At 64.6% G+C, this 22929-nt stretch overlaps 1 protein-coding gene across 1 annotated transcript in view; it reads right to left on the bottom strand.

Annotated features, from left to right (window-relative positions):
* NOTCH3 (notch receptor 3) overlaps positions 1 to 20669 on the bottom strand; it is a 42811-nt gene extending 22142 nt beyond the window's left edge. Inside the window, exons 1-7 of the mRNA XM_077838518.1 lie at positions 20585 to 20669; positions 13175 to 13256; positions 5544 to 5686; positions 4855 to 5190; positions 2156 to 2278; positions 1515 to 1748; positions 288 to 443 (exon numbers count right to left, since the gene is read on the bottom strand). Of these exons, the coding sequence (XP_077694644.1) occupies positions 288 to 443; positions 1515 to 1748; positions 2156 to 2278; positions 4855 to 5190; positions 5544 to 5686; positions 13175 to 13256; positions 20585 to 20669 (1159 nt within the window). The remainder of the gene's footprint in view (positions 1 to 287; positions 444 to 1514; positions 1749 to 2155; positions 2279 to 4854; positions 5191 to 5543; positions 5687 to 13174; positions 13257 to 20584) is intronic.
* Positions 20670 to 22929: the final 2260 nt, after the last annotated feature.

Below are 22929 nucleotides of genomic sequence, written 5' to 3'. Positions count from 1 at the left end.
CCCCTCCCAAATCCTGGCCCAACCTCCCCCACCCCGACCCCATCACTGAGCAAAGGGCGGGCGGGCCGGCCGCCCCCTCCCAAATCCTGGCCCAACCTCCCCCACCCCGACCCCATCACTGAGCAAAGGGCGGGCGGGCCGGCCGCCCCCTCCCAAATCCTGGCCCAACCTCCCCCACCCCGACCCCATCACTGAGCAAAGGGCGGGCCGGCCAGCCGCCCCCTCCCAAATCCTGGCCCAACCTCCCCCACCCCGACCCCATCACTGAGCAAAGGGCCCCGCCTCACCAATAGAGCACTCATCCACATCCTGGTCACAGGCCCCCCCAGTGAAGCCTGGGGGGCAGGTGCAGATGGCCCGGCCATTCACAGGGTTGGTGTCGCAGATGGCATCCTCATGACAGGGGTTGCTGACGCAGGCGTCGTCCAGGTGGCACAGGAGACCTGGCAGAGGGAGGGAGTGAGGGGGCGTAGGCAGCCGCGAGGCAAGCACCCTGCGGAAGCCCAGCTAGCCTGGCCCTCAGGGAGCAGAGTGCCAGTCCCATCCTGGAAGGCTAAGGAATGCACCCCATCCCTCCTCCCCACCCACACACAACAAACCTCCCCACCCAGCCGGCCCTGGCCTCCCGCACAGATACCCACCAACCCCCTAAGCCAGCCCCAGTCCCCCCCACCTGCACAAACACCCACCAACCCCCCCATAGCTGGTCCCAGTCACCCCCACACACACCAACTCCCTCCCCCGCAGACAGATCCAGTCCCCTCACACAGACCCACCAAGCCCCACCCCGCAGCCAGCCCCAGTCCTCCCCACCCACAGAGCCACCCAGCCAGCCCTGGTCCCCCCCTCCCTCCACACCTGCAGACACACACCAACCCCCCATCCAGCCGGCCCCGGCCTCCCCCACCCCATAGACCCACCAACTCCCCCTGACAACCCCAGTCACACACCCCAACCTGCACACCCCAACTCCCACCCCCAGTCCCCCACACCCACACCGATCCACCAACACCCTCCCCCCATAGCTGGCCCCAGTACCTCCCACCCACATAGACACCCACCAACCCCCACCCAACCGTCCCCAGTCCTCCCACACCCACACACTCCCCAGCTGGCTCCAGTTCCCCCCAACCCACACCCACCAACCCCCAGCAGCTCCCCCCGCACTCCCACGCTATTCCCTTGCCCCAGCTCCCTACCCCTCACAGCCCTCCTCTCAACTCCTTCCACTCAGCCAGCCTGTCACCCTCACCTCAGGTCTCCCTCCCACCTGCTTCCACTCCTTCTGCCCCCGTCTCCCTGCCCCCTTCCACTCAGCCATCCCCTGCCCCTTCAGGTCCTTCCTAGCCCTTCCCATCCCCTTGGCCAACCCCTAAGCCCCATCCCCTCAGCCCACCACAGACCGTCAGGGGGAGGGGTTAAGCATGGGGAGAAGAATCCCAAATCCCACGGTGAGGGATGCTAGGAGATCTGAGATTGGGCTGAGCCAGGCCGGACCCCCCCCACCACCTCACCTGTCTTGCCCATGGGGCAGGCGCAGTAGAAGGAGGCCACGCGGTCGTGGCAGGTGGCCCCGTTGAAGCAGACGGCCGTGGCACAGTCGTCAATGTTTTCACTGCAGCTCTCGCCCGTCCAGCCGTTGACGCACACGCAGGTGTGCCCGCCGTTGGTGTTGAAGCAGGTGCCCCCATTGTGGCAGGCATTGGGCTGCAGCTGGCACTCATCTACGTCCTCTGTGCAGAACTGGCCTGGGGGAGAAGGGGGCTGAGCCTGGGCAGGTTAGAGCTAGCACCCCTAGAGGGGAAAGGGCCCGTGTCCCGTTCCCCACCACCTCAGCCAATCAGTCCCCTGTCCTGGGGCTGGATCAGAGCCAGCGCCCCGTAAAGGGGAAAGGCCCTGTGTCCCATTCCCCACCCTCTGAGCCAGCCAGACTCCTGCCCTGGGACTGGATCAGAGCCGGTGCCCCCTAGAAGGGAACGCCCTGTGCCACATTCCTCCTGGGGTCCTATGGCAGCCCTGGGCTGCTGGACACACAGTCCGTGCCCACAGGGTTAGATGTTGGCTCTAAGGCTCAGGACCCATAGAGCTGACTGCACTGCTGGGGGTGGCCAGCGAGGGGTTAACTCCTGCCGCTGGGCAGGGCGCTAGGTGGTACCTGTCCACTCGGGCGGGCACTGGCAGTTGTAGGTGTTGACCCCGTCCACACAGGTGCCCCCGTTCAGACACTTGTGGCCTGGGCAATCATCAATGTTGATCTCACAGTTTTGCCCTTCAAAACCTGGAGAAAGAGAGCACCACCCAGTCAGAGAGGGCACGTACACCCGCTCCCCAGACCTGAGCGTCTCCACCCACTCCCCGGCCCTGGCCCCAAGCGTCTCCACCCACTCCCTGGCCCAAGCGTCTCTCTCCTGCTCCCTGGCCCCGGCCCCCTCCACCCGCTCCCCGGCCCTGGCCCCAAGCCCCCGGCCCTGAGCATCTCCACCTGCACCCCGGCCCTGGCCACAGAACGTCTCCCACCTGCTCCCTGGCCCCAGCCCCCTCCACCTGCTCCCCGGCCCTGGCCCCGAGCCCCCGGCCCTGAGCGTCTCCACCTGCACCCCGGCCCTGGCCACAGAACGTCTCCCACCTGCTCCCCGGCCCCGGCCCCCTCCACCTGCTCCCCAGTCCAGAGCGTCTCCACCCAGGCCCCAAGAGGCACGGAGCTCGAATCCACCCCCCAGCCCCATCCGAGAGGCAGCCGGCCAAACAGAGTCTGGCTAAACCTGAAACAGAGACCAGGCAACTGACTCCCAACCCCCCCACCCCTCGCCCTGCTCAGTGTTGGGAACAGAACTCAGGAGTCCTGGATCCAGCCCCCTGCCCCTTGCTGCAACCCAGCAGACCCCTGGAACAAATGCAGGTCCCAGCAGGGCTGAGTGAGGCAGGCCAGTTTTCCCCTTTGCCCACACGGGGGCTCACAGCAACAGAAGCAGGAGCTTCTGCGAAGGGTCAGGGAGCAGGACGAGGGGTCACTGCAGACAAGGGGTACCCCCAGGGCAATGGTGGATTCAGCAGCTTGGCCAGGAAGGGTGAGAAAAGCCCCAGGGCCACAGCAGAGCCGCCTCAAGCATGGCAGGGCCAGATTCTGCGGGAGGCCCTCTCCACAGGCCCCAGCAGGGTTTGCTGCAGGGCGCAACGGATGGGCTGCCTGCCCCTCTGGCTCCACGCAGCTCTGCTCGGCCCAAGGCCACGCTGCAGCAGGAACACCCCCCCACGTACACACAGCGCCCCCGAGCCTGCTCTCCCCCACGTACACAGCTCCCTGAGCCCGCTCTCCCCCCCACGCACACAGAGCAGCCCCGAGCCCGCTATACCCCGCTCCACGCACACAAAGCACCTGAGCTCTCTGCCCAAGAGCTGGCTCCTCCAACGCGCACACAGCACCCCCGAGCCCACTGTCCCCCCACAGACACACACAGTGCGCCCGAGCCTGCTGCCCCCCCCAACCCCCGCCCCCCACGCACACACAGCATCCGAGCTCTCTGCCCCCTGGCACACACAGCACCCCCGAGCCCGCTCCCATGCCACGCACACACAGCGACTGAGCCTGCTGCCCCCACCCCCCCCACACACACACAGTGCCCCCAAAGCTCACTGCCCCACCCCCCACCACCCCCGAGCCTGCTCCCCCGCTACACACACATACACAGCACCCCTGAGCCTGCTCCCCCCCACACACACAGCACCTCCGAGCCTGCTGCCCCCCCAGCACACACTGCACCGCTGAGCTCTCTGTCCCCCGAGCCTGCTCCCCCCCACATGCACACACAGCTCCCCAAACCCTGCTCACACACACACACACAGCGCCCCCAAAACTCGCTGCTCCCCCACACAGCGCCCCTGAGCCTGCACCCCCCCACACAGTGCCCCTGAGCTCTCAGCCCCCTGGCACACACAGCAGACCCAGAGCCAGCTCCTGCCATATGCACACAGCGTCCCCGAGCCCGCTCTCCCCCCCACGCACACACAGCGCCCCCGAGCCTGCTCCTCCCCACACGCACACACAGCTCCCCAAACCCTGCTCACACGCACCCACAGCACCCCCAAAACTCGCTGCTCCCCCACACAGCATCCCCAAGCCCACTCCCCCGCCCCACACAAACACGGTGCCCACAAGCCCGCTGTCCCTCGCACACACGCATACAGCGCCCCCGAACCCGCTGTCCCCCACACACGCACACACAGACCACAGGGCCTGGCCCCCACACACACACAGGGTCCCCCAGACCGTACCCCTCCTTCCCTGTGTTCCCAGTGCCAAGCCAACTGGCAGAGGGTGCAGGATTTGGCAGGAGCAGAGCTGCAGCTTAGATGAGAATGAGCCATTATTTGGGGGCAGGGGGCTGAAGGGACTAACAGGGGACTAACAGGGGAGAAAGAAACGGTTGGCTTGAGCTGGGGAGGGGGCCAAAGGGGGCTCTGGGGAGCAGGGGAGGGGAGGGGATGGCCCAGGGTTGGGAGCCCCCCAAGCTCCGGCCCTGCTGCTCTCCCGGACGCTCCCTGGGATTGTTTCCTTCCTGGCCAGGGTCCAGGTTCTCCCAGCGCCATTTACAGCTTCCGATGAGCTTCCTGCAGCGCTGCCTGGAGCCGCTAGCCCCATGGGCACACGCGCCAGGGCAGGGGAAGAGACACACTCCTAACAACGCCTGCCCCCAGCGCTAAGGGAGGGGAACAGCATCCCCCGGAACAGATTCCTCCAGCACTGTCTCCGCCAGGCCCCCACACACCAACCCCTGCAGCCCAGAGTGCTGCCCCCAACTCTGCTCAGCACCCCACTCCCTCCCCAGCCCCCCCACCAGCCTCCCACCCCCTCACCCGGCAGGCAGGCACACTCGTAGCTCAGCTCCCCGGTCTGGCGACACGTGCCCCCGTTGAGGCACTGTGAGGGCGCGCAGGGCATGTAGACGCTTTCACACAGATGCCCCGTGAAGCCGGCCGGGCACTGGCAGCGGAAGGAGCCTGGCGTGTTGAAGCAGGTGCCCCCATGGCGGCAGACGCCCGGCGCCCGGCACTCGTCCACGTCCATGCGGCAGTTGCGGCCCTGGTAGCCTGGCGGGCAGGTGCAGTTGTAGCGGCTGTTCCAGTTGGTGCAGCGGGCCCCGTTGGCGCAGGGGTTGTTGGCACAGGCATCAGCCAGGGAGCAGTCCTGACCTGTGGGGGGCGAGGGGGGGCGGGTCTGTGAGCAGGGCCTGGTTGGGCATGAGGACACCCCAGAAAGCCCTTCACCCTAGGCCAAGCAGATCCCCGCCCTGGGGCCAAGGTGTGCCCATCCCTCCTCCCGCACCAGCCTTGTTCAGTCAGGTTCCGTCCCCCTCCCACAGCTGGCTTGAGGGTCCCTCCCCATCTCCCACAGCACCCCTATGGCCATCCCCCATCTCCCTTAGGCCTGCATGGCATGGGTCCTCCTCTCCAGCCTGCTCAGATCCTGGCCCCTCCTCCACAATCCAAGCTGGGCGCCACCCCCTCCCCTAGACCAGCATGCCCCCCACCTACATGACCCTCACCTCGGAAGCCCTTGGGGCAGGTGCACTGGTACTGCACGGTGCCATCCTTGAGGGAGCTCTCACACACGCCCCCATTGGCACAGGGCGACTGGTGGCAGGGGTCCTGGAACTGGCAACGCTCGCCAATCAGCCCAGGCTGGCACCTGCAGAGCGGGGGCACATTGGTGTGAGTCCCTCCCTCAAGCGGAGGATCGAGACTAAGGGTAAACGCCCGGAACCAGTGCAGGAAGGCCACACACCCATCACCACTGCATCTGGGCACCTGCTACATCACGTCACTGGCAATGAACTTCCTAGGGGAAGCATCATGGAGTCTCCAACTGGTCTCTCTTTTCGGGGTAGGGTTAGAGTCCATCAATTTCCTCTACTTTTATTGGTTGCCAGGGGTTCCTTGGGGGGGGAGGTTGTCTCTGGCCCAGCCCATCCCCCAACTGTGCTCTGTGGGTGGGCACCCAGCCCTGCACTCAGCACCCAGCCATAGGCCCCCATGCCACAGCACATCAGCCACCTCCATCCCCGTGGCTCCAACAAGCTGTCCCCAGGGTAGCCTGGCCCTCATGCAGTTGGTGCTGGTCTTGGGGGTTGCCCCAGATCTCAGGTTATTCCCTCCAACAGGCATTGCTTGGCATTGCTCTGCTCCAAACACCCCCTGCCCTGTGCTGCCCATTCGCCCTGTGGGCTCAGCTCCCTTTGCAGGGCCTCAGTTGGCACCAGCGTGAACTCATCATTGTGCCAGCTGCTCACTTTACCCCCTCCTTGTTCCCCCAGCCCTTGCCAGATCTCCACTGAAACTTTTAACCCTCCCTCTCTGCTCCCCCAGGGGGATCCTCCCTGCCTCGGCCTATAACCCTGGCCAGGGGAGAAGGGGCCACTGAGTCTGACTCTGCTTCCTGACCCTGAAGTATTGGTCTGCTGGCAAACCAGACTGGGCTCAGCATCGGGGTACAGCTCCAAGCATGGGGGAATCTGTGCCAGTGCAAAAGGGCTCCCCATTGTGTAGCTATCCCTGCACAAGGAAGGAGACGTGCTACACCAGTACAAGGCCCCTTTATACTAGCAGAGCAGCACCACCGCATGGGGCTGTATTGCTAACCCAGATCGGCAGAGAATCACCCCCACCCGCTACAAACTGTGAAGCGCTGGCGTCAGCCAATTCAGGACCCACTCCCTGAGCCCCCCACACCCCGTCATTCCTAAGATCTCACCTGCTGCTGCACCTCTTAGCACCTGCCCAAGCCCAGCCCCTGCTCCGACCCCGGGACCCCACCGCCGAGAGCTCGTCCGCAGGGGCGGCCCCGGGACCCCGCTCCGACCCCGGGACCCCACCGCCGAGAGCTCGTCCGCAGGGGCGGCCCCGAGACCCCGCTCCGACCCCAGGACCCCACCGCCGAGAGCTCGTCCGCAGGGGCGGCCCCGGGACCCCGCTCCGACCCCGGGACCCCACCGCCGAGAGCTCGTCCGCAGGGGCGGCCCCGAGACCCCGCTCCGACCCCGGGACCCCACCGCCCAGAGCTCGTCCACGGGGCACCCACTCCCAGTGGAACCTGGCCCAGCCAGCAGGTCCGCACCCCTCTCTGGTTCCCTGCCCCCCCCCCAGCTTCACCTCCTCGGGGCGCATGCAGAGGGAGTAGGGTAGAGTCCCTCCCCCCCCCGAGGGCTACGTCCTATAGGACTAAGCCAGGGTAGGCCCAGCCCGCCAGTGAGCGGGGCCCAGCTCACAGGTCTCTAGCTAGCCAAGCTGGAGCAGCGCATGCTGGGAGCTCTGCAATGGGGAGGCCACAGGAGGGCTCTCTGCAGGGCTCACAGCCTGGAGCATGCCCCACAGGGCTGGGTCCGAGACCCACGGTGTGCAGGGGCTGAGAGGTGGAGGATGGGAGGGCAGCCAAGCCTGCCGGGCTGAGCCAGGCTGGGCAGGACCATCCTGCCTCCCAGCCCCAGTTCTAGGCTCGCTCCTGAGGACAGCTCAGGTCCCAGGACGGAGCCAGCGCTGGGCAGCACCTGGGCGCTCGCCCTCAGGCTGGGCTGGCTCCAGAGGGCACCCGCTGGGGGGAGCCGCACCAGAGCCTGGGTCCTAGTGCACAGATTATACCCTCCAATCTGCTCCTGTCTCCGGCTCAGCGGCAGCTCCAGCCAACCCCCACCCCCCTCGCCTGCCGTTCCCAGGGCAACGCAGAATGCCTGTTTGCTCTGCTCTCCAGGGCCTGCAAACCAGGCCCTCAATCCCGGGGGGCACCCTGCAGCAGAAACAGGGGGGTGCTCAGTTCACCCCACCACAGCACGGGAGTTCCCAGCCTGCTCTATACAGCATCCCCTGCTGGGAGAGGCTGGGACTGGAGGAGATCCTGTGCTCCTGCCCTGCTCCCTCCAGTGCCCTGCAGGAAGGGACCGCGTAGGGTGACCAGCAAGTGTGAAAAATCGGGACGAGGGTAGGGGGTAACAGGAGCCTATGTAAGAAAAAGCCCCAAATATTGGGACTGTCCCTATAAAACCGGGACATCTGGTCACGCAAGTACCGCAGGACAGCAGGGACTCTGCCCAGGCCTGGAATTAGACCAGCTCTCCAGAGCGCTGGGCCCTACCCCCCCAGAGCTGGGGGCATGGCCCAACAGGGAGAGGAGAGGGCAGAGCATGCATGGTGCTGGGGGCACAGACGGGGTGGGAGAAAGGGATGGTGAGGAGAGAGATAGTGCAGACCAGATGCCCCCACCTGCCACACCCATGGGCCCATCCAGCCTTGTAGCCCTTCTCTCCTGCCGCACTGGACCCCCAGATCGGAGCAATGGGCCCATCAAGACCATAACTCCCCTGCCCCCGGCTCAGACCCATTGACCAATACTGCCTGCAGGAACTCCTCCCCCTCCCCATCCCCTGGAGTCTGCGGACGGACAGCTGTGCCTGCCTCAGCAGCAACCACAGCAAATGCCACTGACCATCCCAGGCCATGCAGCCCCCCAGCAGTGACACAGGCAACTCCACTGGCCCCAGCATGGACCAGGAATGCCCTGCGGACCCCCCCATCCCCATCCTGCACACTCCATTTTGGGCTCCCTCCAGCAGCACTTGGTGAGATGCCAACTCCCCTCTCCCTGCATGTGTGTGGGGGGCCACCCTGAGTGCAAGGCTGGGGTTGGCAGAGCTTCCCACCACATCCACCCACCCAGCCCCTGGAAAGGGAAACGGGATGTGGGGACAGGCATCCCTGTGGCAGGAAGCAGTAGGGGAGCAGGGCCCTGTATCCCAAAACCTGGCAGCGCCCTCCCCCGCAGGCAGAGCCAGGCTCCCACGCTGGGAAGGCAGCCCCCTTCCCAGCCCCATGGCAATACTCCTGCCTGCTCATGTCTGGGGAGTGGAGCCCGGCACCCAGCCCGCTCCGTGGGGCGGTGACTCAGCGGCTCCACTGCCGCGTCACCCCATGAGTCACCCCGGCAGTTGCCTCAGGCACCCGCTCCTGGAGGGATGGGATGCCCCTGGGCACGAGAGCGCACAGGGGCACAACTTCCTCCCCATACCTCCCAGCTGCAGGAGGCAGCAACCAGCTTTAGAGAATAGAACCCAGGAGTCCTGACTCCCAGCCCGCCTCCCCTTGCTCTGACCACCAGGCCACACAGCTCCCAGAATGCCCCCTCACCTGACAGATGGGGGCTACCCTGGCATGTGCCCCCTCCCATCCCCCAGTGGTCCCTACTGCTCTCCCTGACCTCACGCCCCTCTTCCAATTCCATCCTCCCACATGCATTCCCCAACAGCCCCCTCCCCATCCATCCCCCTGATCCCATCAGCCCCTGCTCCAATCCTGTCCCCCACCTACATATTCCGCATGGGCCCCTCCCCCATCCATCACCACTCCCCCCACCCTATCAGAGCCTGCTCCAATCCTGTCCCCCACCTTCCCACTTCTCCAACTCCCACACTCATTCTGCACCCCTTCCTGTGGCATCTGGGCGGGCACAATCCAGCCTAAACCAGCCCCACCTTCTCACCCCAAGGTGCCTGGCAGACAGACCCAGGCTGCAAACCCAGCTCCAGGCTGGCACGGTAGGGCACATGGGGCCCACAGGGAGCTGCCCCCCTGTGAGGGGCCCCGCACACTGAGTGGGGCAGATTTCTGGCACTGGGAAGGAGCTACATTCTCTCTCCCCTCCCCCAGCCCTCCCTGAGCCAGCTCCAACCCGTTCGACAGGTTCCAGCAGCACCAGCACCATGCTGGGCCAAACGGCAGGGAGAGCCCCGGCCGCTCCTCTCTGCTCCCTGTCGCGCCCGTCCTGCCCCCCGGCAGCTCCCCTCTGTCCCCTAGTCAGAGTTCATCCACCTAGAGCTCGCCAGCTCTGCCCCAGGGCTGCTCCTCTCTGCCCCCTGCCCCACTCTGATCCTCCCCGGCCCCTCCTCTCTGCCCCTGCCCCTCTCTGCCATCCTGGCTGCCCCCTGTGCTCCCCCACCGCTCCTCTCTGCCCTCCCGGCTGCCCCCCACTGCCCCTCTCCCCCTGCCCCCACCATCTTGGCTGCTCCTCTCTGCCCCTCTCCAGCCTCCTCCCAGCTTCTCCTCTCTGCCTTCTGCCTCCCTTCTACCTCCTCCAGCCACTCCTCTATCCCCGCCGTACCTCTCCTGCCCTCCGGCTGCTCCTCTCTGCCCCCTGTCCCCCCCCAAGCCTCTCCCTCCTCCCCCGGCTGCTCATTTCTGCCACCCCCTCCAATCATCTCTGCTTCTGCTGTGCCCCTTCCACCCCTCCCCCTGATCTTCTCTGCCCTCCACTACGCCCCTCCTGCCCCCCGATCCTTGGTGCCTCCCGCCCCCCACACTCAATCCTATCTGCCCCCCTCCCACAGCACCGGGGGGGGGGGGCTGTCTCCAGAGCACAAAGAACCCAGCATGCAGATGGGAGCCTGCTCCAGTGAGCTGGAGCAGGGGGCTGGGGGCACTGTGCTTGTTCTGGCAGAGAGGAGCGGTAGTGGGGGGCACAGGTCAGCATTCAGTTGGTGCTCCAGCCCCACACTCCAGCCCATGATTTCCAGCAGCCAGGCAGCGCGGCCCCATCCAGATCCTGCTCCTACTCCTGGCCAGGCAGCGCAGCAGCCGGTGATTCACCTGTTCGGGGCGGGGCAGCAGGAGGCCCATCCACCTGTCTGGCATTCCAAGGCAGGCAGCAAGGAGACGGGAACCTGCCACAGCGAGCTGCAGCACCTGCCTGCACGGCGGCTGTGCCGTGGCCTGGCACTAGGGGTAGCGGGGACCGGGCGACGGCACAGCACAGAAACTGCCCAGCTACTCCTGGCTCACCCCGCAGGAAGTGGTGGGCACAGGGCCACCCAGGCTACCCTTGCAGAGCCAGCCACTGCCCCCACCAGGCGCCAACCTCTTCCCCCTGGAATCCATGAGCTGGGTGACAGGTCAGAGCCGGCTCTGCAGAGAGACTGCCAGGAGCTGCCCAGGCCCCCTGCATCCAGTCTCCGGGGCTCAGCCCCATCTGGTTCCAACTCCCCAGCAGCAGGGCCTGGAGCCCTGACCTGGAGAGAGGATTCCCAGATAATCAGCCTGCTTTGCCCCACTGGCAGCCCCACCCCCCAGAGCTTGCACTGCAGAGTCAGATGCAGGAAGAAAATGGAAGTGATTCACAGAGAAAGTCATTACTGGGATCAGAGACGGCAGGGTCGAGTGGCTAGAGCAGGGGCACTGGGAGTCAGGATCCCTGGGTTTTATCCCCAGCTCTGCTCCTATGAAGTAGGGTGATGACACTCACTGAAGCACCCCATGCTAGTCAGCCCCAGCCCCTTGCAGCTGGCTCACCAAGACTCCGCAAGCCTGTTGGGTGGCACAGCACGGCAGACATGGCAATCGCCATTCCACACCCATCTTCCATCCACACTGACCAAGCAGGGCCGGGCACAGCAAGAGCTGCCATGGCCCAGTGCCGTCTCCCCTTTGTTCCCAGCCCCCTCCCCACCAGCAGCTGGTGGGTCCCCCCACATGGCCTTTACAGCATCCCCACCAGGGAAAGCATCTGGCCAGGCTGGGGCCCAGGGCCTGCAGTCTCTCCAGCCAGCCCCTTCCCAGAGGACTGGCCCAGCCAGGGCCGGGGAGCCAAACAGCCTCCCTTCAAGTGCTCCCACTGGCAGGGTTGAGAACCAGGAAACTCAGCACACTCCTTCCTGGCCTCTCCTACACAGGCCAGCTGCTCCAATGGGGGCTGGGGAGGTGGGGGTCAGCTCAGTCACCCTAGCCTGATGGGGTCAGCTCAGCTCCGGACACTGCCTAGGTCTCACATGCCCCCCACCCAGTTCCACAGATCAGCAGCTGCTTCCCTTCCAAGGGCTGTCTGCAGCCACTGGGATCAAATGACTCCAGGGCCCCCTCGTGAAGAGGCCCCCTGTCTGGGAGACTCTGGGAAGGAGGCCGGGCAGGAGGAGTCCCCCCCTCCCCGCGGCAGGAAGTGGGGAGCTGCGGGGGGGGGGGGCAGCACACGTCACTGCTAACACTGTTCTGCAATCTGGGATTGCAACAGCCACAGCAGGGAGGAAACAAGGGCTTGGGCGGGAGGGGGGGCAGATCTCGGCCCCTTTGCCAGTGTGGGGTGGGCGGGGGAGAGAGCCAGAGGATGTGAACCCTGGGGTGTCAGCTCTCTGCCCAGGGAGCCCCAAAGAAAACATCCAGGCACCTTGTCACTCTGCCCTCCACTAGCCTTCCCCAGGCACAAGATTCACCTCTTCTGCAGCCGCCCTCCCAGCTCATCCCAACCCCGGCTGGAAGCCCTTTCTCCCCCCAATGCGTCAGCAAGCATCACCCCGTGTTCCCCTCCCCAGCGCGGGGCCTCGGGGACAGGAGGGGTCGCGCCCAACAGCTGGGCCTCCAGAGGCACAGTGAGTCGCCCACTGCCTGGCTGCTGACATGGAAAGAGACCCACCCCACCCCCCTGAACTCTTATAACACCCCACCCTGCCCCAAGCATCCCCCGCTCCCATCAGCTCAGGGCAACCCCTAGCCCTTCCCATATGCTCACAGCCCCAGTGGGGTGGCTCCACACCATTCTCCCAGATTGGCTCCCCTCCCTTGGCCTGGCGAGGGTCCCTTCTGCTGCATCCCTTTGTGGAGGCCATGAGGAGCAGGCAAGAGGCTACCTCACAGTAAGTGGCTGCTCCCCACATCCCCCAACCACTGGGGCTTGGTGCCATGACCCCTCTCCCTGCTGGCTGGCACTCCCCAATCACCACCGGCTCTTTAGGGCAGGGCCGTGCCAGGCACAGTGACAAGGGCTGTGGGACAGCCATGCAGGCCCCCAGCCAAGGACACACATCAGGTGAGACCCAGCAAAATGGGCGCAGAGCCGGGAACAGAACCCAGTGCTGCAGAACCTGGGCTGGGCCGGCTGAACCACTGGGCCACACTGCCTTTACTCCTTATGACGCACTGCCGGGAACCACCCTCCCTCCTGTTAACCCAGCCCCAGGCCTCCGGTTCCCGCTGGTTCAGACCTGTCCATCCGCCGACCCCAAGGACAGTGGGAAAGGCACCCCCCCCCGTCCCCTCCCCCCACAGCCTGTGAGCAACACCCAACCACCGTGGAGCCCATCTTGCCTACAGCCCCGTGCTGGATGGCAGCGGGCATGGATCCCAACCTGCAGGGCAGGGGGTCACTTACACGCAGGCTGCCTTCCCGTTGGAGTAGAGGATGCACTGGCCGCCATTCTCACAGGGCATGGAGCCTTCCAGACACTGCACGGCTGCAGGGAGAGAGTGGGAGAGAGCCCATTAGAGCAGAGGAGTGGCCCCCTCCCCTCCCTGCCCCCACCCCCACACAGAGCTCCCTCGTGCCCGGCCCCTCTGTGGGGAGCCCAGCTCAGTCACTGGCCATGCCAGCTGCACCAGGTGGGGGGATCCAGGGGGCTTCCTAGCAGCAACACCTGACAGCTTCTGCTCACTGCTTCCCTGTGCCCCCGCCACACCCAGATGGTCCTTGGTCCATCACCCGCCTGGCTTAGAGCACACTGTTCAGGGCAAGCCCCAGGGAACATCAGAGCACCCCATAAACTGGATGGACGTGGCAGGACCCTGCCCATAACCCCAAGCCCCACCCTGAAATGATCAACAGCAACGTTGTTGTAAAGCAGTCCAGTACAGCTGCCAAGGAGGGATTTTATGCTACTACATACATAAAGGTTGCTACCCTTCCCCCTATATTTATGACAGCTGCTATCAGGGCTGGGATTTAAACAGCCACCATTAGGCTTCAGAGTCAATGCTGCACTGACACTGGTACTGAAGTTGCATGGGGAAAATTTCATCCCAGCAGCAGCAGGCAAAGGGAAGACACACACACCCCACAAACCAGGAGGAGGGCAGCTGTCAGACAAGTTCCATGCATGACTAAGAAGTTTAGTTTGGGGGTACCCCCCCCCAGTGAGCCAAGGAAAGGTCTGTGTGATTCCACCACCACCAGCCCCCAGTGCCATCCAGCACAGGGGGAGGGGGACAGGGGTTTTCAGGGCTCCAGGCACAACCTGCAGGTTCCAGTCAGATGCTATGGCCCCGCACTCCCTGGGACCAAGGGGACAGCAGCCCCCAGAACTCCAGCTCCCAGAATCCTCTCCCCTGTGGCACATGGGCCCAGGCCACCAGGACCCCACAGGGAGAGGAGGCAGCTCGGGACCTGTCAGGGCCTCAGAGCCCAACCAGCGTCTTCATCAAGTGTCCAGGGACCTGCCCTGCTAATCTCTGCCTCTTCCCAGGCCCCTCATACAGTAGTAACCTGCTAGCTCGGACCTCGGCTCAGAGACCCTCACCCTGCCAAGGACACTGGGTCATGCCAGGCAGCACAGAGCCGGGGGCCTCGGCCCCACATGCAGGGGACAGAGCAACACAGCTGGGAGGGGATTGCGACTGCACCATCCTGGGTGTTACAGCAGTTCAAGGCCCAGGAGACCTGCACCCACAGCTCACCCTACAGCCAGCCCAGCCCTCTGCCTCCACCCTGAGTGCCAGGTTCCCACAGCCTGGGGAGGGAGGGTCGCTCTGAGGGAGACTGACTGACACAGAGGCCCCCCGAGCCCCCAGCCCAGGGACCTGTTGCCCAGGGCAGCCCCAGCTCTGCCAGCCCCCACAGCCTCCTGAAGAAGCCTCCCCAGGGACAGTGAGACCCATCCTGTGCCAGGATGACAGGGACCAGCTGCCAGCCCTGGCTGGACCCAATCTAGGGTCGAGGGACCAGGGCACCCAGCCCTGCGAGCCCTCTCCCCTTCCAGACCTCTGGGCAGCTCTGCCAGCAGCTGGGCTAGCATGGGGGGGCAAACTAGAGACACCCCACAACCCCCCCATGGGCCACTGCCTGGGCTGCTAATGGGAGGGTGGGGTGGGCTGGGCTGGTCACAGCCCCTCTGGCTGGATTGGCCCCTTGAATAAATGGGGTTAAGACATCTCTATGCCCCTGGGGCTGCAGCTCCAGGCCCCCTGGAGGAGCCGATCCCAAAGGGAAATCCCAGCAGCAGTTTTCCACGGCTGGGGAGCAGGGCAAGGCACAAACCCATCAGCCCCCTCCCCCCATGCAGAGAGAGAGGAGGCCAGGCCTGGGCCCCACAGGCCACATAGGGCTCAGGGGCCTTGCTCCTTCCCCCACCAGCCATTTCCTCCAGACCCACTTGGAGCATGCTGCGTGCCCAGCACACAGATCAGCTCCCAGAGACAATGCCGCCCCCGCCCCTCTCCCCCACTGCAGCCCCAGCTCCACCAGGCAGACCCCAGAGCCAGTGCTGCAGGCGAGACCAGCCCCCTCCCCACACACGGCTGCAGCCGAAGGGGTGGCATCGGGCTTAGACAGCTCCCACCCCCACTCTGATCCCTGGGCTCCTTTGCCCTTGGCGCCAACCCTCACCCCACAGCCCCGTGAGGGGCCCCAGGCGTGGCAGCTTTTGGGGAGGGGGATGAGATGCCGAGAGGCTCATTCTCCTGGAGAGCTGGTGGGGCTGCCCCAGGTGCCAGGAGGAGGTTCGGGCCCTGCACAGAACCCCCAGCCTGTCAGGCACAGATGAGTCTGTGGAGCGGCAAACCCAGTCGAGCCCCCCACAGTGGAGCGGGAGCCTGTTCCACACTGGGATGCGTGCGATGAGGGGCTCCCATGCCCCCCAGTGTGAGACCCAGGGCAGGCCCGGGGGGGATTTTAAAAAGAGTCCTAACTTCTTCCACCCTAGAGAGGGAATGCGGGGGAGGGGGTCCCAGAACATTAACCCTTTGGGTGCCAGCTCCAACTCCCCATCTGCAGGGAGGCCTGATGGGAAGTGCAATGGGAAACCCGCAGCATGCACCCATGGGGCAGGCCCTCACAGCCCTCCAAAAAGGGCACCAACAGGAAACTAAGGCATAGAGATAGGAAGGGTACTGCCTAAAGTCACCCAGCGAGTCAGTGGCACAGCTGGGAGAGAACCCAGGAGTCCTGACTGCAAGCCCCACCCTACAATCTAACCCAGTAGCCCCCACTTCCTTCCCAAAGCCAAGGATAGAACCCAGGAGTCCTGACTGCCAGCCCCATCCCTAATTCTAACTCACTAACACCCATTCTTCCCCCCCACCCCAAAAAAAAAAAAAAAACAAACAGCAGCAGCCAAGGCCCCATCACTGCAGAAATTCAAGGACAGTGGTGATAAGAGGCTGTGGGAACGTTGGGGCAGTTCATGCTGCCAAAGGCGGGGTCAGCCAGGACCCTGGAGGCTCCGGTGCCCCGGAGGGCTCTAGGACTCCTGAGGTGGAGAGAGGCATAGAACGACCCCCCACACCTCCCCCAAGTCCTGCTGTCCAAAGTGGGACACCCTCACAAACAGCCCCAGCTTCTCGCTCCGGCAGGCCTGGGGCACAGTCTCCCATCAGCCCCTGCAGGCAGCAAGGTGCTCAGCTCTGAGCCCTGGGGGTTATAGACAGTGAGGGGGGCACTGTGCCAACACACACCTGGCCTCACCCCAGCCCCCGTGTTCCCCTGCCCCCCACAGCTGAGTTAGGGACAGTGCATGCTGAGACACAGCCGCTCACCCCTCTGCATCACAGGTATGCCAGGCGAGGCAGGGCACATACCGACAGAGTCTCGCACCCCTGACCCATGCTGTCCAGCAGTCCCGGGATCCTGACCACAGGCAGCCTAGCAGGACTACTTAAGCCAGCAGTAAGGCAATGACCCGACAGCCACAGCTAGCCCAGGGACTGCCGGTACCTCCCATCTGCCTGAAACAGCACACCAAAGGCCAAGCCAGCCCAACGCATATTGTCAAGCAGGACACAGGATCCAGAGCCACCCAGAGAGGAATGGACCAGGGAAAGGTGAGACAGCCAGGACTCCTGGGTTCTATCCTCAGCTCTGCCAATGACTGGGGCAGAAGTAGCCCTAACCTGCCTCCTCTCTGGCATTTATGAAGCCTCATGAGGAGCTCAGGGCCCCAGGGAGGGCTCAGCCAGCGCCCCAGGCTGTTCAGTTATGGATCCCATTACTGCAACTCCCCCACTCCCCAGGGCAGGGGAAGGGCTGCTCCTGCCAGCCAAGGACCCACAGATGGACCAGAACTGACCGTCACAGGATAGCGGAGCTGGTACCCCTGGCCTGGCAGACACAGCCAACTGCCCCGCCCCAACAGTGCAGCCAGTTCAGAGTGGTTGGTCTGGGAGAGTCGGAGCCTCTCATGTCTAGGGGATGCCAGCTGTGACCCAGCCCAGAGCATGGGGACCGACTGCCACAGGGTTGGCTGGAGTGGGAGACAGGACCTGTCACTTCCAAGGTGCAATCCAAGCCCCGGCATCCGAATCCCCACCACTGGCCCCAGCAGGCACCCTTCAGTGCAACTGGTGCCCCCGGCAGGGGCCGGGGAGGCTCACCCACTCCTTGCTCTCCCCATGGCTGGGGAAGGGGTCAGTGTTGCTAAAAGCCCACGAGTGGAGGGGGACTCGTGAGATGCCACTGCCCCAGGATTCCTGGTCTCCATTCTGGGTGGGCGAGCAGGTTCAGGCCCTAATTCTGGGGCACATTTGGATGCTGCCCTGGGGAAAGCTCTGCGGTCGCCAAGGCAGCAGGGAAGGGGGCTCACAAGCCAGGCAGAGAGCCCCTGAGAACAGGTCCACACTGTCCTACCAGTTGGGCAGGAGAGCATGGCCTGCGCTGGCTGTGCTGGGGCAGGCGGGCCCCCCAGCCCCACTCCTCCTGGCCCGGCGGGTTGGGTCCCTGGGTCTCCCCTTGCTGCAGCCAGCGGCTCTGTGGGAGGAGTGTTTACAACCGGATTAGCCAGTGTGATTGTTCAGGCGGCTCCAGGGCCCTCTCCAGATTCCACAGCTCTCCAGCTGCCTGGCCGCTTTGTTCACAGGCTAGCAACGCAGTGGGGAGAAGAAAGGGGCAGGCAAGTCAATGGCCCAGCCAGCCAGCAGGCCAGCCCTCTCCGGCATCTGGAGGAGAGGCAGCTGCTGCAGCTCTGAGCGCTCCCCCAGCATAGCCAGCACCAGGGGAGGGGCAGGGTCTCACACTGTTTGTGGGTGAATGACAGAGGCCAGCGCCACCAAGCCATTGCCTGCCACCCAACTCCCGCCCCCGCCGCATTCCACAGGGGAGGCCGCCCCCACAAGCCCCTTCACTTAGGGGGCAACGTGGGGAGCCTGGCCACAAACCAACCAGGTCCCACACAAACCATTGCGCCCTGGGGACCCCACACTGCTGCAGCAGGGCACAGAGAAGCCAGTTTTGTGGGAGCCAGGCTGCTCTGGAGGAAGGGGGAGGTTAAACAGGGCGTGGCTAAAATCAATCAGGGAAAGTCCTGGAAACGAGACTTTGCAAAGGTAGGACCTCATCCCCAGGATGGGGGGCGGGAAGCTGAGCTGTTTCTCCCCCCCCCATCCCCCAGGAGGACCAGGACTGGGGGGGGGGACCAGGCCGCTCCCCGCCACACACAAGGAGAGGGGTAATCGACACCCCGATAACCTGATTTCTACTCTGACCACCCAAGACAAGAATTTACCCAGAAGAGGCTGAGCTGAGCCCAAGGCCTCCCAGCCCTTGCCCAGCCCCCAAGCAGTTGGAGCAGCTAAGGCCTCGTCCTCACTCAGGCTGTGACAGGGGCTAGAGGCGTCTTTCCCTAGTGAGGACACTGTCTGGGTGCATCTGGAGGCTGGTTCCTGGCTCCGGGACTGAGACGCTCCAAGCTCCTCCGGGGGGGGGGTTGGCACCAGCAGTCTGTGCGGGAGCAGCGGCCAGACCCCTGTCTAGCCGTGGGGCCACGCGCTGCTCAGGAACGAATAGTGGGGCTTCCGCAAGGCAGCGAGTTGCTCAACAAGAACAATGCTGGTCTATGTCCAGCCAGGCAGCAAGGGGGGAGGAGGGGTTATACTTCAGGGCATCCTCAACCTGCAGCAGCCATCCCACAGGCCCTGGGCCCATCCACATGTGGTCCCATGGGCTGGGAGTGCAGGCAGCAGGCCAGTCTCCCGGAGCCGCACAAACCAGTCCAGCAGCTTCATGGGCAAGTGAAACCCACGCTGAATAATAACCCTGTGCTGTATTTACCTTTCACAGCAGTTCTCTCTTCGCTGGCACATTGCTGTGCACCAGCAAGTCCATGCAGGACACGCAATTGAATCATCTTATCTCCCAGATGCATCACCTCGGTCCCAACTCACACTCACTTGGGGGGCGGGGGGGGGCTAACCAGCTGGGACCCCAGGACCCTTACTGAGCTTGCCACTTGCCCGGCAGAGCCAGGGGAGGCCAGATCCCAGCTGGCCCAGTGCAGAGCTGGGTAAGCATTTTGAAGTTCTCTCCCGGCTTCCTTAGTGCTCCCTAGTCAGTGGGTGCCCTGCCGCAATGCCCCAGCTCTATGGAGAAGTGGGGGGAGCCCAGCCAGGGCAGGGCTGGGAGCGCCCCAGGACGGTGCCTCGGAGTCACTTTCCAACACAGAAAAGTTTGAGCATCCGGGGTTGGCAGAGGGAAGAGACCGGAGGCAAAGCAGCTGCTGGAGCCTCTGTGCAGGGAATCAGCCCCCCACCACACCCCACACCCCCAGCCCCCACACTCATTCCACACACTGAACCACAACAAAAATGCCATCAAATGTAATGTCAGCCCCAGCGGCCCCCCCAGGAAGCCGTTTCATGGCAATCCCAGCTAACCCCCCGGGGGTGAGGTCACTGCTCCCCCTGCACAGCCCCCACCCCAATACAATGTGATCCCCCCCACACTCTGCGCCGGGCTCGTGGGGATTTCATGGGCAGGAGGCCGCGACCGCAGAGTGGGGGAAGGGCGGCAAGGGGGAAGGCGCCGGCTGGGGAAGCCGGATCCGCGCTCCAGCTCCAGGTTTCCCCGCGCGCCCAGGCTGGCTGGCGCAGGCTGCTGGAAAGTTACTTCTAGTCAATAGCGAAAGAAGAGGAGCGCAGGATTGTTCCTCACAGCCTCAAATCAGTGCCTGCGAACTCCCCGCCCCAGCCCAGCCGCGGGGCAGGGGCCGCGCAGCCCCCTCCCCCAAGCAGGGATTATACATTGATTAAGTATTTTCTTTGTGCTCTGACACAGGGCCAGCCCCCTCCCCCCAGCGCAGACAAGGGAGGGGGCTCTCCGGGCAGGGGAGAGAGCACAAGAGACTGGTTACAAGTGGTTCCCAAATTGGACGGAGCCGTCACCGTCCTGAGCCCCCCACCCCAATTCAGCCGCTGATCCCTGCCGGGGGAGCCCGCATCATTGGGGCGCGCGGCGGATTCCTGGCTTTGAACCCCCCCGGAAAATAAAAGTTTTGTAAAGTTTGTAAAGAGAAAGTCAAGGGACGAGATCACGTCGCCCCCCTCCCTGACGCCACCAGACGCCCTCCGCAACATCAAACTGCGGGCCCCGAAACGTCAGGGCCCCCAAAGACCAAGAGAGGACCCCTCAAGAACGGGGTCTCCGGAACTGCCCCAACGCCGGGCTGCTTAGCAAGAGATCGCCGGGGATGGGGGGGGTTCCCCTGGCACTCGCAGCTGCCGCGATCCCCGCTCCAGCTCTCCGGACCACAGCTCCCACAGCCGGCGCGCCCCCCGCACGGGATCCCCGCCCCTGCCCCCTTACCTGCTCCGGCTCCCAGCTGCACCAGCAGCGCGATGCCCAGGAGGCTGCCACCCAGCAGCGCCCGGGACCCGGCCCCCGAGCCCATCCCGCTGCTCCGCTCGCGATCCCGGACTCGGACCCCGCTCCTCCGCCGCCCCCGCCCTAGAGATCCATGGCGCGGCCGGGAGCCCCGCGCCGCAGAGCCAGACTCCAGCGCAGCCAGGCTGCCTCCCTCCCTCCCGGACCCTGGGAAACTTCCCCCGCCAGCAGCGACTCGAGTCCCGGCCCGGCCGCCCCTCCTCTGCGCGGGGCGGGGCTCGGCCGCCTCCTCCCCGGGCTCCCACGCTCCTTCCCTCCCCTCCCTCCTGCCCAGCCCGCTCCCGGCCAGGCCCAGCCCCGCGCTGCAGCCAGCGCCCCCTGCCCGAGCCGGCGCCGGCAGGTGCCGGGGGGCTGGCCGGGCTCACTCGCTGCAGGCGGGGGGAAAGGGGGGCACCGCGGCGCTCAGTGGGGCTCGGGCTCCGGGGGACAGATGACTATGGAGGGGGAGGAGTGCAGTGGGGGGCTTTGCGGGGAAATCTCTGAGCGACCGGGTAAAGGCCCCCAGGGTAGAGGGCTCCAAACCTGCCTCCACACCCCCAGCAGGGCGAGAGGGGGGCAGAGGCAGCGGTGTGTGTGCTGGGGTCAGAGAGGTGCTGGCTCAGGCCCCATAGCCTCGGCCTTTCCCACAGAGTCATGAATCCTCCCTCCAACATGACCAAAAAAAGCGGTTGTTTTTTATGAGCATCCAAATCCCCAAGGAGGGGAAAGTTTCCATCGCTGGCTGGCTGTGGCGAGGGGCGGCCCGTCATCCACCCCCGCTTCCGGCGACTCCAACCCAAGGCAACTGGTAGGGTCCGCACGCTGGGGCGGCTGTAGCCCTGGCAGGATCCCTGCTGCATTGTTAGTTTTTGGGGGGAGCCAGGCAGACTCGGGGGGTGGAGTAGAGCAGACCGTGGATGAACTGACTGAGTCCCGGCTGGAGAGGGATGCTGGAGGGCTGATTAGCATCTTGGGGGTTCCTGCCACTTTGCCCCAGCTGCTCAAGAGCTGGAGAGAACCACTTGCCCCTCCTCAGTGCAGAGCCCCCCCCTCGCTCCATCACCAGCTGGAGTCGGGCCCAGCTGTGCCCACACTGGTAACGGTGCCAGCCCAGAGCCTTTTGGCCTCACGCTGCCCTGGCAGGATGGAGCTTTCCTGGAAAGTGCAAGGCAATTCAGACAAGACAGCTGGGCTCCAGGAGGGTCCAAGGCAGCTCGGCCCAGACGCTGCTCTGCCAGGCTCCAGAAGGCCAGGTGTCATCGCAGGAGGCAAATTGTTGGGGGAAAGGGCAGTTTGACTCCTCCTTGAGGAAGAGGACGTGAAGGGACCAAGGGGCATGGGGCAGAGCTAAGGAGCTGTGGGGCTCTTTGCAGGGGTGCTGCAAAATCAGGACCTGAAGATTCATCTACAGCTGGGTGAGCATCTGCACCCCAACCCCCTGGGTCTGGCTGGCACATCCGTGCCAAGGGTCATGTGCCACCTCCCTGGGCAATCACATACCAGGAAGCTTCTATCTGATTAGGGCGACCCAGGCACTAGGTGCCTCTCTGGAGGGATGGGCACAGGGCTTGGGCTCTAACCCCACCGCTAACACTGCGCTTTGATAGGGCTTCACAGCCAACTGAGAGCCACCACCAGAGCCAAGCTCTGAGGCAAGAAATACCATCCAGTGGGGAGGGAGGGGACAGGCCCAGAGAGGGGAAGTGACTTGCCCAAGGCCATTCAGCAACTCAGTGGCAGAGCATGAGTAGAACCAGGCCTCCTGCTCCCTGACACAGCACCCCACCTGTCACCCAGCCTGCTCCCCAGCTCACTGCTGTTCCAACTGGTGGGCATGTGGAACAGTCTACAGACAGACAGGTGCCTGCTCCCAGTTCTCAGCCCCTGGCACCTGTGAGTGGCCCCCTGAGGAGGGAACAGGGGCTGCCCTGCCTCTCCCCCCAAGAGATTGCTCCATCACAAGAGCTCTTGATTCTCAGAGGTACTGGTGGGAGTTATTGCTAGTGTGGCCCATATACAGGCCCTAGCTGGGATCAGGGCCCCATTGCCCTGCACAGCCACCTAGGGAGAGACAGTCCCTGCCCCACAGAGCTCACAGGCTGAGAGAGCAAACAGGCCAGAGAGGGGAGGTGACCTAGCTGGGCTGCGGCCCAGCTGGGAACAGAACCCAGGTCTGCTGGGGGCCAGCCTGGTGCCCTCCCTACAGGGCCGCCCTCCTCCCCAGGCCCACCTGCTCCCTGACCTTAGAGCTCTCAGCAACTCAGAGGAGAAGACCTGCACCACAGAAC

Source organism: Eretmochelys imbricata, chromosome 20 (genome assembly GCF_965152235.1).
Source record: "Eretmochelys imbricata isolate rEreImb1 chromosome 20, rEreImb1.hap1, whole genome shotgun sequence".
NCBI lineage: Eukaryota > Metazoa > Chordata > Testudines > Cheloniidae > Eretmochelys > Eretmochelys imbricata.
The sequence above is the reverse complement of the archived record's forward strand: the minus strand, read 5'-3'. Positions and strand labels throughout refer to the sequence as shown.